This window comes from Sprattus sprattus, assembly GCF_963457725.1.
Source record: "Sprattus sprattus genome assembly, chromosome: 10".
In the NCBI taxonomy this organism is placed as follows: domain Eukaryota; kingdom Metazoa; phylum Chordata; class Actinopteri; order Clupeiformes; family Clupeidae; genus Sprattus; species Sprattus sprattus.
Genome location: NC_137908.1, coordinates 6787127 through 6800372, shown reverse-complemented (window position 1 = coordinate 6800372; position 13246 = coordinate 6787127). Strand labels below are relative to the sequence as shown.

Here is a 13246-nt window from a genome sequence, read left to right as displayed (position 1 = left end):
TTTCTCCATTGGCATAACAGCCATCTTCTTTGACATATCTGAAAGCATGCACGCCACAAACGGAAACACCATTAATAGCGGGCGAACAAGGATAATATCATCTAACTCACTTACATTGTTACATTGTCATCTTGTTAATTTTAAGGTTACATGTTATAGTCATACAGCAGCCTCATACCTGTCCTATTGAGTTTGCTAGGCAACGTTACACCCATACCAGTGCCGGGATATGGCATGTCTGGCTCCTTCTCGAAACATTTCTTGAAGCCATTGAGAAACATTAAAAAATGTCAGTGCTAAATAGTAAATGTTTGACACAAAACACATGTTCAATTATACTATAGTCTGATTCTGTAATTAAGGGAACAAACTTAAGCACTTGTTCCATAGTGACGAAAGGTTAGCTTTGCTTATTTGAATTAACGGAACACTATGCTAACTAACTGCAGCTAGCAAATATCTGTGTTCATTTAACGCTAACGTTACCTTCTCAAAACCGCAACTGCCATTGTCATCAAATATATCTTGAGGCCTGACCGCAGAGACCTGTCCTACATTGCTTCTTGGTGGTACCAGCAGTCTGAAGTTAAAACCTCGCTCTCTCTCCATCTCGATAAATTGTTAATATTAATGGTTTAAGCTAACAGTCTGAAGAAAGAGCAGTTAACGTTATTCTGTTGAACCAAACTTAACTACCGATAGCTAGCTGCTACCTAACAAGACTTGAAAAGTATAGTTGGCTAGGCAAAGAAATGTGAGCCAACTTAGCATATGTGATGTTACCCTTGCTAAGTTATCACTTACAATAATGTTAACGTTAGTTAGAAGAAGCTTAGACCTTTAAATTCTTCTTTCCAAGCTACACATAAACTTAACCTCAAGTCTATCTATCCACGTAAAGTAATTTCAACGTAGTCGCTTGCACTTTTTAGAACAGTTCAGTTGGAAATCTATTCTACCAATTCTCAACGGTTTTTGTGACTTTGTAACGGACAGCTGGTGTGCGCCCTGCACGCGCCACCTCTTCATTGTTTAAAGAGAGAACGAGCTCATGGAACCTTTTAATATAAAATGTACCCTTGTCATCTTCCCATATAGATCACAAAAGGATACATAAGTATCCAGATATATAAATGGTAACATTTGAACCACTCAGTCTTTGGGTTATATAACCAAACATATGAGTCAGAAAACAATTAACCCCTTCTTAATAGTGAAGCAGTGCACATTTCTTTATTCATAGCCTACAGTTACTCTCTCGCATCATTTCCAATACATGATCATTAAAGTTGTAGTTTGTCCTGTGCAGTTATGACTTAACTTAACCTTAATTGTATCCCTGTACTTCCAGTGCCAAGGTTGTTTATGATATTGATTGTGTAGAATTAAAACCAGTCACCGAAGGTGAAGTTCTTTGAAAAAAAAAAAAGCCAATATTGTTTTGTGTTAACATTGTTCTTAATTAGTAAAGCATAAGAAACAAATATATAGTTTTGTTTTGGAAATACCAGATACCAAAATTGAAACAACTTGGTGAGAAAAATGAGCCATCAGAAAATACATCTTATACTTAATTTACCTTCTTTACCTCACATCATATTGCATGACCTAGGGGTGGGTTACCTTTGGGGGTGTCAGACAATCAGTACAATTACCAATTTAATTTGGAAGTAAAACTATATATCATAAAAGGAAGTGCATTTCTATACTCTCTTAAATGACTGCTGTTGAACACCACCTACATTCTCCATTGTTTTTAATTCCACTGAAATGGTATAGGTAAGAAAAGAGAAGCACCAAATCACAGCAACCTCATAAATTCATCAATTCAAAAGAAGGCTGCTGCTCTGAAGTTTGACGGCAGAGTATTTTCATCTCTTCTGGTGGCTTTACACAATAATGTCCCACGTGTGGCTGTCAGAAGCCATTACACAGCATCCTCGGCGGTTTTGCCATCCTCATCCGTTCTGCCCTTCTCTCTGGCACCATTGTCCTTGACATCTGCCTCCGGTTTGGCTTTCTTGGCCTCCTCTTTTGCCTCCTTATCCAGCAGCCTGTAGTTGATCCCCATGACCACAAACAGCACCACGCTGGCTATCATCAGAATGATTCCACAGCTGATGTAAGTGTACTTATAATCGTGGTAGATGTCATTTAATTTCCCTGGTAAACACAAAAAAACACAAGCTGTTCACGCCATTGTTGGAAAAGTCAACACCACACACACACACACACACACACACACACACACACACACACACACACACACACACACACACACACACACACACACACACACACACACACACACACACACACACACACACACACACACACATATTTATATATAGCAATACATATATTTGAGGAAGACACTGAAGCCCTAATTGCTCCTGATGTGCATTGTGCCATCAGTGTAAAATGTGTATACCTTGTAAGACGCTTTGGATAAAATCGTCTGCTAAATGACTAAACGTAAATGTAAATATAAATATATATAGTATATATTTTTTTATATAGGTCAATACGTGCATGTTTTTGAAAGCATTCATTTTAACTATTGCTGTGGAATCAGTATGACAGGTCTCACCTAACATGGGAGGCCCAAGCAGCACAGGCCCACACTCTATGATGGTCACCAGTCCCACCGCGCTGGAGAACCGCTGAGCCCCCACCAGGTCCATGAGCGTCTCAAAGAGAATGGAGCTGAGCCAGCCGAACGCAAAGCCAAAGAATATGGCGTAGATGATGAAGCCCGTGTAGTCGACCGACTGGGGCGCCAACACGTGGCACACCCCATTCAGGAGCACAGAGGCGGCGAAGAAGTACTGCACCCTGGGCCGCACCCACTTGGTGTTGGCCACTATGCCCATGGTAGGCCGCGCCACCATGTCCACAAAGGCCAGGATGGACAGGAGGAAGGCGGCCTTCTCCTTAGGGATGTGGTGGCTCTTGGCGTAGTTGCTGAGGAAGACCAGGGGCGAGAAGAGCCCGAAGAACATGATCACGTTGCCCGTGAGGTACAGGATGAAGCCGCGGTGCTTGAACAGCGACAGGTCGATGAAGCCGTTGATCTTGTCGATCACTGAGCGCTTCTCTTGGGTTCCGCCATCGCTGTCGGCTGTCACCGGAGGCTGAGGTTTGGGCCCAATGGGCCGCATCAGGGAGCCGGCCACACAGCAGTTGAGCAACATCCCACCCAGAATCAGGAAACTGCCCCTCCAGCCAAAATGGTCGAACAACCAGGTGTTGAGGGGAGCTAGTGTGGAGAGGAAAACTGGGCTACCAGCCATGGCAATGCCATTGGCAATGGGCCTCTTTTGGAAGAAGTATTTGCCAATCATGGTGAGAGCTGGATTCAGATTAAATGCCAATCCTAGACCTAGAAAGTCACACATGAATACAATTCAAATTCATACCCGACATTCTAGTAAGTGATCTTATTTCAGCATTGTTACACTGTTGCACAATGTTTGTATACCCGCACATACCTGTTCTTCTGAAGCACAAACAAATGAATGCACTAAAATGATGATTCGGTATATTTATAAATATAAATCATCTTGGTATACTACATGAGTTCGGGCATATAGACTTGTATTTTAATCTGAAGATATCAAGATGACATACCTCCTATCACTCCCACACAGAAATACAAGCCCTCGACTGTGTCACAGAAGGAGGCAGCAATCAGGCCAATCCCAGAGAGGCATCCACCAGCCATCATGATCGGCCGACTCCCATATTTATTCACCATAATACTGCTGATAGGACCTGAGAGCCAGTTAACACAAATCAGAAGATTAAGGTCATCATCTGTCATTTGTTAAATACTACAATCATATGATGAAAAATAATGTACAAACAATGTGAGACACTAGGGCTGACATTGTCACAGTGGTAAGTTTGTGTGTGTGTGTGTGTGTGTGTGCGTGTGCGTGTGTCCTCTCATGCTTGGGTTTCCCCTTTTGATAGGCCAAACACATACCAGTTAGGTCAACATGTCACACCAAATTGCAAAGGCGTTGTGGTGTGTGTGTGTGTGTGTGTGTGTGTGTGTGTGTGTGTGTATGTGTGTGTGCGTGTATATGTACAGCTTGTAGTACACTGGTGGCATGTCCAAGGAGTATTCTTGCATTGTGGCCAAGGCACTGTGGGATTTTTTTCCTGTTTCCAAGTCAATGTGACACCAATCAGTAACTGACTGTTGCACAGAAACTGAAAGGCAGTGCAACAAGAGAGGTATTAATACATGTGGCCACTAGAGGGACCTGTAGCTGCAGCCCTGAGATGGTACCTTAGAAGAATTCTTGTAATTTCTCCAATGAAATTCTTTTGCTACTGCACTGCACTGCAGCAATTTCTCTGAATTTGATGCCCCCAGCAAATGTGTTTCACAAAGTGGGAGAGTAATCCTGAGTGTCATTGTGATATCAATCTAGGAAATACATTTGCATGTGTGGGACTGTGTTGGTGATTGCTATAATGTATGGAGAATGAATTCACTATCTCTGCTTTGCAGTAAGTTCAATAACTAGCCTCCTTATCAGAGTCTATGAGATGAATCAGAGGAGAAACAATAGAAGAGGTCTCTGTGGAGAGCCTTTTGTAAGTTATGGCCAACATTCGAATTGATGGCATTTTTCAGGTTAAATCCAAGCAGCTGCCTGCATATGTTGTTGTATTTTTTTTTTGCATGGTATCCACTATATAATCCCACTGTGTATAAAGTGCTGACACATAAGCGTGGTGTACAGTGTTGATTTAATGGGGCATCAGAAATAAGAACTGTTTCTTGACTATAAAACAGGCTGGCTTGACAAAGGCAGTTTGCATTCTGCCTGTTGTATGTGTCAAAAGAAACATTGGCTGTGCGATTTGAATGGTTCGGAGTCAGACCTCATGAGAGTTAATGGCAGGTTGAGTCATTTCGGGCCACATTCACTACTCTTCCTCAGCTTGAATAACTGCATTGGCTGGACGCTGGCAGAGCAGCTGTCATGGAGTGGAAGGTGGTCATGATGGTATGATGCAAAATTAATGATGGTAGATTGTTTATGTAGGTATGTGGGGGGTGAGGCAGACATGCGCTGGAAGGAGATATGAGCCCGATAAGTCATTCCGTCTCTACACAAATGGATTATGTGCACAGGCAGCCTTCAAATCATTATGGTTCGGGGGGGGGGGGGGGGAAATAAAATATTGAAACATTGTGTCATAAAACTATATTTCCTTTCTATTTCGAGGACATCAAGCCAATGTGTAACAGATGGAAAGAGTGCTAGAGAGTGAGCGAGAAAAAGAGAAAAGTTTTCAGGTCTATGTATATAAGGGGATGTGTCTATTATGTTTAAATACATTTAGTGATTACATTAAGATTACTTTAAATAAAGATGTCAAAGTCTACATTTGCTGTTACGTGACCTGGTACAGGATGTTAAGTTTGTTCATCACAGTTTGAGTTGCAAAGTCTTAATCCCAGCATAAGGGAGCAAGAGAAGCTTGTAGAGGACGATATGTAGAATAGCACGTCCTCAAGTTTGCCCCAACAATGAACTGCTTTGTTTTTCCCCTTCGGGTGGGGGATTCAGTCTCTGGGGCAGGAAGGAGCGACCTGGAACATGCGAGGAAGCATGTTAGCACGGCTAATGAGGAACTGAAGAACCTAATGACACTTAATGAGCTTTAGAGGACTGTGCGCTTTCACTATAGAATTCTGAGTTCTGAATTGTGAAAGGCTTTAGTGTACTTACTCCCTTATTAGAAATTAACAGAAAAGGGTCCCTTGGAGGCTAAAGAGGCAGTTCTGTGATTCTCTCCCCCCCCCACCCCCCAGCTAAACAAAGTCTTTTACCACTAAATCACTTCATGTTCCTCCAAATTCAACTGAGTGGGCTCGTTAGATATGCAAGTTAATTAAACACAAATACAATGAACAGAGCTGGGTATGGTTTGAAGCAGACCCCTTTCCTTGGAGATGTCCTGTTGGATAACAACCTAAATGAGAGTGAGGATTCATTCACTCAAGCCTCTCAGGATGCCTCAGCCTCCAAGCCAAACACTCAACACAGCTTTGGGGGGGGGGGGGGGGATACAAATGGAGTCAGACAGTTTTTGCTTAGGGGCAGTCTACTCTCATTTGCTATAGGAGAGGAAGATAGAGTGTTGGTACACTTACAAATAGCCAGAGGAAATATCAGTGGGGAGGACCACTTTTCCCTCTTAACAAGGAAATCAAGAAGACAATGGACATCATTTGAGAGACACAGACTGGGAAAATAAAGGAAATGTGGATTAGGTGGTGTGTGTCACCACATATAACAAATGCATAGAATGAAATGAAAATCAGACATTCAGACACGGTTTTTATGATCAAAACTTCTGCCAGTTGAGAACTGCAGTCGTCAAGAGAGCGAAGGAATGAACGGATACCACACAGTTGGTTGAAAGGAAAAAGGTTGGCAGTGAAACGCGAGTGACCTGTATCACGCTGTGAAAACAAGTGTCATGCTGAACGAGATGAGACAAGATGACAAGATGACAAAATGATCAGGACACATTCCTGAAATAACCACATGGTGTGTGCTTAGCATGCCTAATTGGCTTTGATTTCATATGGATTGCATACCATATGTCATCTTGCGCTGCATGTTCAAGCGGGCGACTTGAGTCGCCGTGATGAAGTATGCTCGGGATCTGTTGCCGTATGGCGCTCAAGCTTGAGGTCTAATCATGTGCTAATCACGCAGTGGGCTTCTTGTCACATGGTGAGAAGTGAGCTGAGAGGTGGCACACACGAAAGAGGGAATTCTGGGAAAGCTCGCTAGACCCTCTGACCTACCCTCCGTGCTGCAACCGAATTCTATACGGCATAGGGTTCGTTCATGACTGAACAATAAAATGCATTGATTCAGTAACAGGCCAGCAGAGGACAAAAACTCTGAGGCCAGTAGTTTAGCTAAAGTTGTAACATAAGGAGAGATGATCTTTTCTACAGTATTTCAATTGTAAATACGGCCCAATATCAAAGCAGGAAGCGGATGGCATTTGTTTGGCAAACTAAACGTTAGTGTTAGTTTTACAAATTCTTTCTGAGGTTTAAGAGCTGAATTGAAAGCAGAGTCAAGTTGACGTAACTGATACAAACCGTTTTTTGTCTCGTTAACCGCACTCTACAATAAACTAAAAAAGAAAGTCCGATGTTCTTTTGAGAGAAGCTCGTTATCTCTTTCTAACATTCGCAGGGCAAACATCTGACACCCATCACTGCGTGAAAAGGGAGAATGAGGAGGAGGCCACAACACAGACTCAGGGGAAAGATAATGTTGCCCGCTGATAGCGGCATTTCAATACGTGGGCAAGGGCTGCCAACACACCTAATGGCCCGTCGCATTTGGTTTAATGGCATCCATTTCATTCACGCCATTTCATGTGAGACAATGTGCTTAATCTCCATCTTGTACACCATGTCTCCACTGTGCCGCGCCGCGAGAATGGGAGCGGTGGGATGTACGAGGCAGAGGGAGACAAAGCCTGATAGACCCGTTAATGTGACTCTGGCACACAGACGAGGAGCACTCTCAAGAAAGGGGAAACGACGACAGACTCATCAGCACCAGCTCCAAAACACACTAAAAACAAACTATTCTTGTGCCGGGATGACCTCATCCTGTGCAAGAGAATCAAAGCAAGGGGTATGAGTTACAAAGAACATTACACATTAGAAAATAAACCTGAATTTCAAACATTTCTGGAAACCCAACTGGAAAAACCCAGCAACCGTGACTAATGTGTTGGTCAGGCAGGCTAATCCTCTAACTAAAGCCTCCACCTCGATCAATACCCTTGACTTTCTTAACTGGAGAACCAAAAAGAACATTAGGGGCCATTTACAGCTTAAAAATAAACGTGAGGCGCATTGCAATGCTGTAGCTTTTCCCTTGTTGCATAGTTCCATATGGAAAACAATTAAAAATGGAGTGCCTGGAGGTTAAAAAGCGTCTCGCCGTGACAACATTACAAATAAAATGTTCTACACTGAAAAACAAGAAAGGAATGCTATGCTAATGCTAGCTTACCTCCAGCATACATGACGGCCAACATAATGGAGGAGATCCAGGACACTTGGGAGCTGGTGGCATTGAAGATGACCTCGATCTCCTTGAAGAAGACGGTGATGGACTTGGGGAAGGAGTAGGAGAAGCCGATGGAGATGAAGGCCCCCACCACGACCATCCAGCCCCACCCTCCCTCGGGCGGGGTGTACCCCACGGGTCCCCCCACGGCGGGCGGCATGGCTCTTCAGCGGCGGTTCTCACACACGCAGAAGGAAGGAACGAAGGTCTGCAGGGACACAGAAACACAGACATATTGGTGTCAAATACACACAAAAAAGAAACATGAGATGGGGAGATAGATAGAGAGGGAGGAATTCACTTATTTAAGTAGAGTTTACATGAAGTAAAAAAGGGGTGTTCCTGTGAAACAGAAACATAGGACTATGGAAGAGAAAGGGGGAGCGGAATTGTAATTGTAGTATTTTGATCTTATGTTCAGAACCATGAGACGGGAAGAAGGAAGTGCGTATTGACTTCCTCTAATAGCTGAAAACTTGACCGCAGAATGAATTGAAATATGATATGAAATATGATATGTGTGATATGCATATTTCAACTGTCAACTGTTAATGTAAAAAACTATCAACGCTTTCTTTTACACTGTGGTCGATGTGTTTGGTTTTCAGTCCACAACTGCATGTGCTAATTATTTTCTTCAGTGACTAGCAGGCAAAATAGTGTCAGGAAAAAATGTACTGTTATACAGTGTTACGAATGATTTAGATTGTAATTTATCTGAGGGTAATGCAACCTTATAGCTCATATAATGTTGTCAGAACTATCCAACTTTTGACGTAGATGCTCCAAAAAACAAAAGGAAAATGCATACCAAATTTGATTACTTAAAGACTAGAGCTAAATGATCAGCAGGGCATTTCCTGAAATATACTCCATTGCAGACAGCCGAAAAAAGGATGACCTTTAAAAGTGTTTTCAAGGCTATAAAGCAAATAGCTCAGAACAACTTCCAAAGAGATTAGAGGTGAACTCCAAGGTCAGTGTGCATCAGTGTCAGATCGCACCACCCATCGCTGTTTGAGCCAAAGTCGACAGAGGAGGACACCACTGCTGATAGCAAATCATAAAAAAAGCAATGTTCTGGGGCTGCTTTGCTGCATCTGGCACAGGTTGTCTTACATCTGTTCAGGGTCCAATGAAATTTCAAGACTATCAAGGCATTCTGGAGCAAAATGTGCAGCCCAGTTTTAGAAAGCTTGGTCTCAGTCGCAGGTCATGGGTCCTCCAACAGGATAATGACCCAAAACACAAATAAAAACACCCAAGATTGGCTAAGAGCAAAACATTGGACTATTCTGAAGAGGCCTTTTATGAGCCAAGATTTAAATCCTATTGAACATCTTTGGAAGGAGCTGAAACATGCAGTCTGGAGAAGGCACCCTTTAAACCTGAGACAGATGGAGCATTTTGCTCATAAGGAGTGGGCCAAAATACCTGTTGACAGGTGCAGAAGTCTCATTGAGAGTTACATAAATCGCTTGATTGCAGTGATTGCTTCGAAAAGGTTGTGCAACTAAATATTAGGTTAAGGGTACCATCATTTTTGTCCAGGCCAGTTTCAATAGGTTTTTTTTTATTATTATTTTGTTGAACCACAATTCAAAAGCAATGTCTGATTTTCATAGTTCATTTTCCGTGAATTTGTATCTATTATTAGTTTTGTCAGTTTCAAGTTATTTCAGGAAACCATTGTGGGTTTTTCTTTCTTTAACCGAAGGGTACCTACCAATCATTTTAGTCCACGTCTGTAAATGCCCTAACTGTGCTTCCTGTATGCAGCTCACTATATAAGCCAAATAAATAAGCTGTAGATGGTTCATGAGAGAGAAACTTTGATGTACTGTACAATCATGGTGACATTATAGAACAGCAAACATCATATCAAGATAAAAGATAGCTAGTAATGGTATTTCAAGAACTTAATGATGATGACAAAATTATGTCTTTCTGTCTTCCTTTTGTTATAATCAAAGGCACAACATTTTCAGAAGATTTGAAAAAGTAAAAAAACTATTTGCCTGAAGTTTGTAGCACAAATAGCTTATTTTTCTGACCTATCCCAACAGCATTCATCCCAGTTCGCACAGCCCAGGCATGACTGGTGCTGGGCTAATACACTGAAAAGGTCATGTTTATCGGTTGGCACCTGAGTGCAGACCTTGAGGCTTTAAGCTGGTCTTCACTGCACCTATACTAATGCGGCTCTCACATCCAAGGCTATGGCCTCAAGGACAGGGGCTTAAAACGTAATTGACAAGATGGAAGGAAAAAAAGAGGAATTACAAAGGTGGATCTCTACTTCATTACAGCATTGTACAAGAATGTGAATAACTCATATACCTGACTGATCTAATCAAATTATCTCTAAATCAGAGATTCCCCTTACATATTAAATAACTAGACAGCTAACATTTACCAAGGACCAAAAAAACTCTGTGAGTGGTTAAAATGAGTCTACTAACAGAGACTGAAAGTTGAAAAAAAACAGGCCACAACTTGTGTATTCAGTGGCAAAAGCAGCTGAGGCACGTGTCATCAGATCTTGAACAATACCAGTTTTCCAGAAGCCCCACCATGTTCACAGGCTGTTTCAATCAACACCTTGGCATAGTTGTGGAGAATCGTCACCCTCCCAACCAGGTGCAGGCAGAGAGGATCCTCCTTTGGAGGACCAGAGATGAGGCATTCATAGTGAATATGCCCTTCTAAATGGAAATGTGACTCAGAGAGGCCTTTAAGGATTAACGGCTATGAAAAAAAAAGACGTGTCGCTATGTCTTATACCAATATTAGGCTATTGCGGCGGCGTCCGCTAAGCCCCGTGCCTCACACGTACGGATTTGTGTAGCGGGCTTGGGCAGGATGATAGTAAGGGATCAGAAGCGCTGTGTGAGCCTGTCACCACAGACACCCTGTGAGCACGTCATGCTATCCCACCAGAAGATCATGTGAGCACGTGCAAGGGTCTTTCAAAAAGAAACAGACGCCTAAAAACTGAAATATGAAGAGCTGTGTTTAAAAATTCCCTCTGAAGATTCAACCATAATGAAACCTCAGAAGAGGGAGAAAAAAAAGGAGATAAAGAAATATAAAAAAGAGCTTACATCTTACAAACAGTTACAACCAGCTATGCTCTTTGATGGGTCAAGCACTACTACATGTGGACGCAGTGGCAGTCTCCTGCCTCTCATGTTGCCTACCTTCGTGACCGCTCTAAAGGGGCTCGGGAGGCGTTGGTGGGCACGCGTTCGCTCCTCAGTGCAGCATGTCATTCAGAAGCAGCAGGTAGCTGACGAGGTGAAGACGCATAAGCCCTCAGATGTGTTTCCAGCCCTCGCGGCACTAGTCCAAGAGAGGAGGAGACGAGAGACACAGGAGAGGGGCAGCTGAAATGCAGGAGCTATCCACAGGCTGATCCCAGCCACAGCAGTGCAAACCGCGCTCAAACACTCACACACACAGAAGCTTGCCAGATTTAAGACTCCACAGCTGGGAGCTTGTTTAAGTTTTATTCACCTCTCCACCAGTGGTCCTGGTAGGACCAGTACACAAGGGGGGAAAGTGCTACGGTGGGGTCAGATATTCCCTTATTGGCTCCCTGAGCTGCATTTGCCTTGCCCACTAATTGTCCCAGAGCCTCCTCCCTCCCGAGCTTTGTTTCACCTCCATGCACGGCCCAGAGTTAAAGCCTCCAGCCCCAGAATACGAGGAGCCATATGGGGCCTCACAGATAACGTGATTGTGGCTTACTGATAGTCTAATTAATTTCTCCCATAATAAACATGATGGGGTATTAGGTGTCGCGGCCGTTAAACATCCGGAGCCATGGAGCAGACGGCATTGTTCTGGAGGCCTGCTGGGATATTAGGGCCCAAGGTGTTTTGATCACATCACAGGTGAGGCTCCTCCAAAGGGGCCCCTTGGGGTCTATTTCGGTGTGGGAGAGGAAAGGGCTGGACACATGAGGTCATCCCAAAACATCCCCAATGGGGACCTGCAATCATCCCAAGCTGCAAATGTGGAACGACGTCAAGGGGTGCCTTTGAGAAAACATACAGCGGCTCTACCCCTCATTGTTTGTTTGTTGTTTCTGCTTCTGTTAATCGTGTTTCATGGATCTCCAAAGGGAGGATGTGAGGGGTCCCTGCCCCACAGTCCCCACGTACACAGCACTCCACTGCACGGAGAGCGAGAGTACACTCACACCCTGACGATGGCTGACCCTGGAACGGATCAGGGCCAGATCGGGTGAAGATGCATTCCAGAGCCGGTGGCCATTGAGGCCTACGTGCCGAGAAGCAGATCATTCGCACAAGTCTTCAAAAAGGCATATTTTACAAACTGGTAATGGTGCACATCAAATATTGAATAAGCCATAATGTAGTCAACTCATCTTCCAAAAAAAGTATCTAGACAATGTGTCAAACTACAACAAAACAGATACAATTATGGGATACATTTAGGGACAAAAAGATTTAGAAGACTGTCATAACGTCACAAATAAACCGAATATGTTTTACAAATACCCATGCACACATATGTGAAATGGAAGCCATGCAGCTGAAACTTTATTGTGCATATGGAAGATATACCTTAGATGCATGGCTTACATTGCACATAACAATAACAAAGATTTAAAGAAACTTAAAGAACCGAATGAAAAACGTTTCTGATTAATATAAAAACAAGGGCACTGAGAGAGCGCAGCCATCCACCAAGGCCTATCTCGTGATGTTCGCTACAGTGAAAAATAATCTGTGGGTCCACTCCCAAATGTATGGGTTCTTTCTTGGCCCATGCTACACACTAAGGGCCTTTTCCACAGGTAAATCAGATATTAAGACAAATAAACGTTCTTATCGCACGACCCACCATCTTTACCATGCAGTAGCGGCAACTGCCGTTTTGGTGTGCTTGCATTCTCAACTCGTACAAGCGTTTACATTTACAACTCGCATGGTTGACGTGGTTGCTGTGTTGCATACATGTGGTTTATGTGGAGCCTGTCCTTTGTTTGTTTGCAAGTAGCATTTTAATTTGGGAAAAATACATTTGCAGAAGCACACCATATTTGTTTGAGAGGTGCATTTTGTATTTGTAAAGCATGGTCT

The 13246-nt window shown here is 43.1% G+C and overlaps 1 protein-coding gene across 1 annotated transcript; it reads right to left on the bottom strand.

Annotated features, from left to right (window-relative positions):
* Positions 1-1186: 1186 nt before the first annotated feature.
* Positions 1187-11758, bottom strand: slc16a1a (solute carrier family 16 member 1a). The gene is made up of 5 exons (XM_080845825.1): positions 11336-11758; positions 8079-8343; positions 3631-3774; positions 2591-3382; positions 1187-2163 (listed from the first exon to the last, which is right to left on the bottom strand). Exons 2-5 carry the CDS (start codon positions 8293-8295, stop codon positions 1928-1930), a joined length of 1389 nt encoding a protein of 462 aa, XP_080701951.1. The 5' UTR covers positions 8296-8343; positions 11336-11758; the 3' UTR covers positions 1187-1927.
* Positions 11759-13246: the final 1488 nt, after the last annotated feature.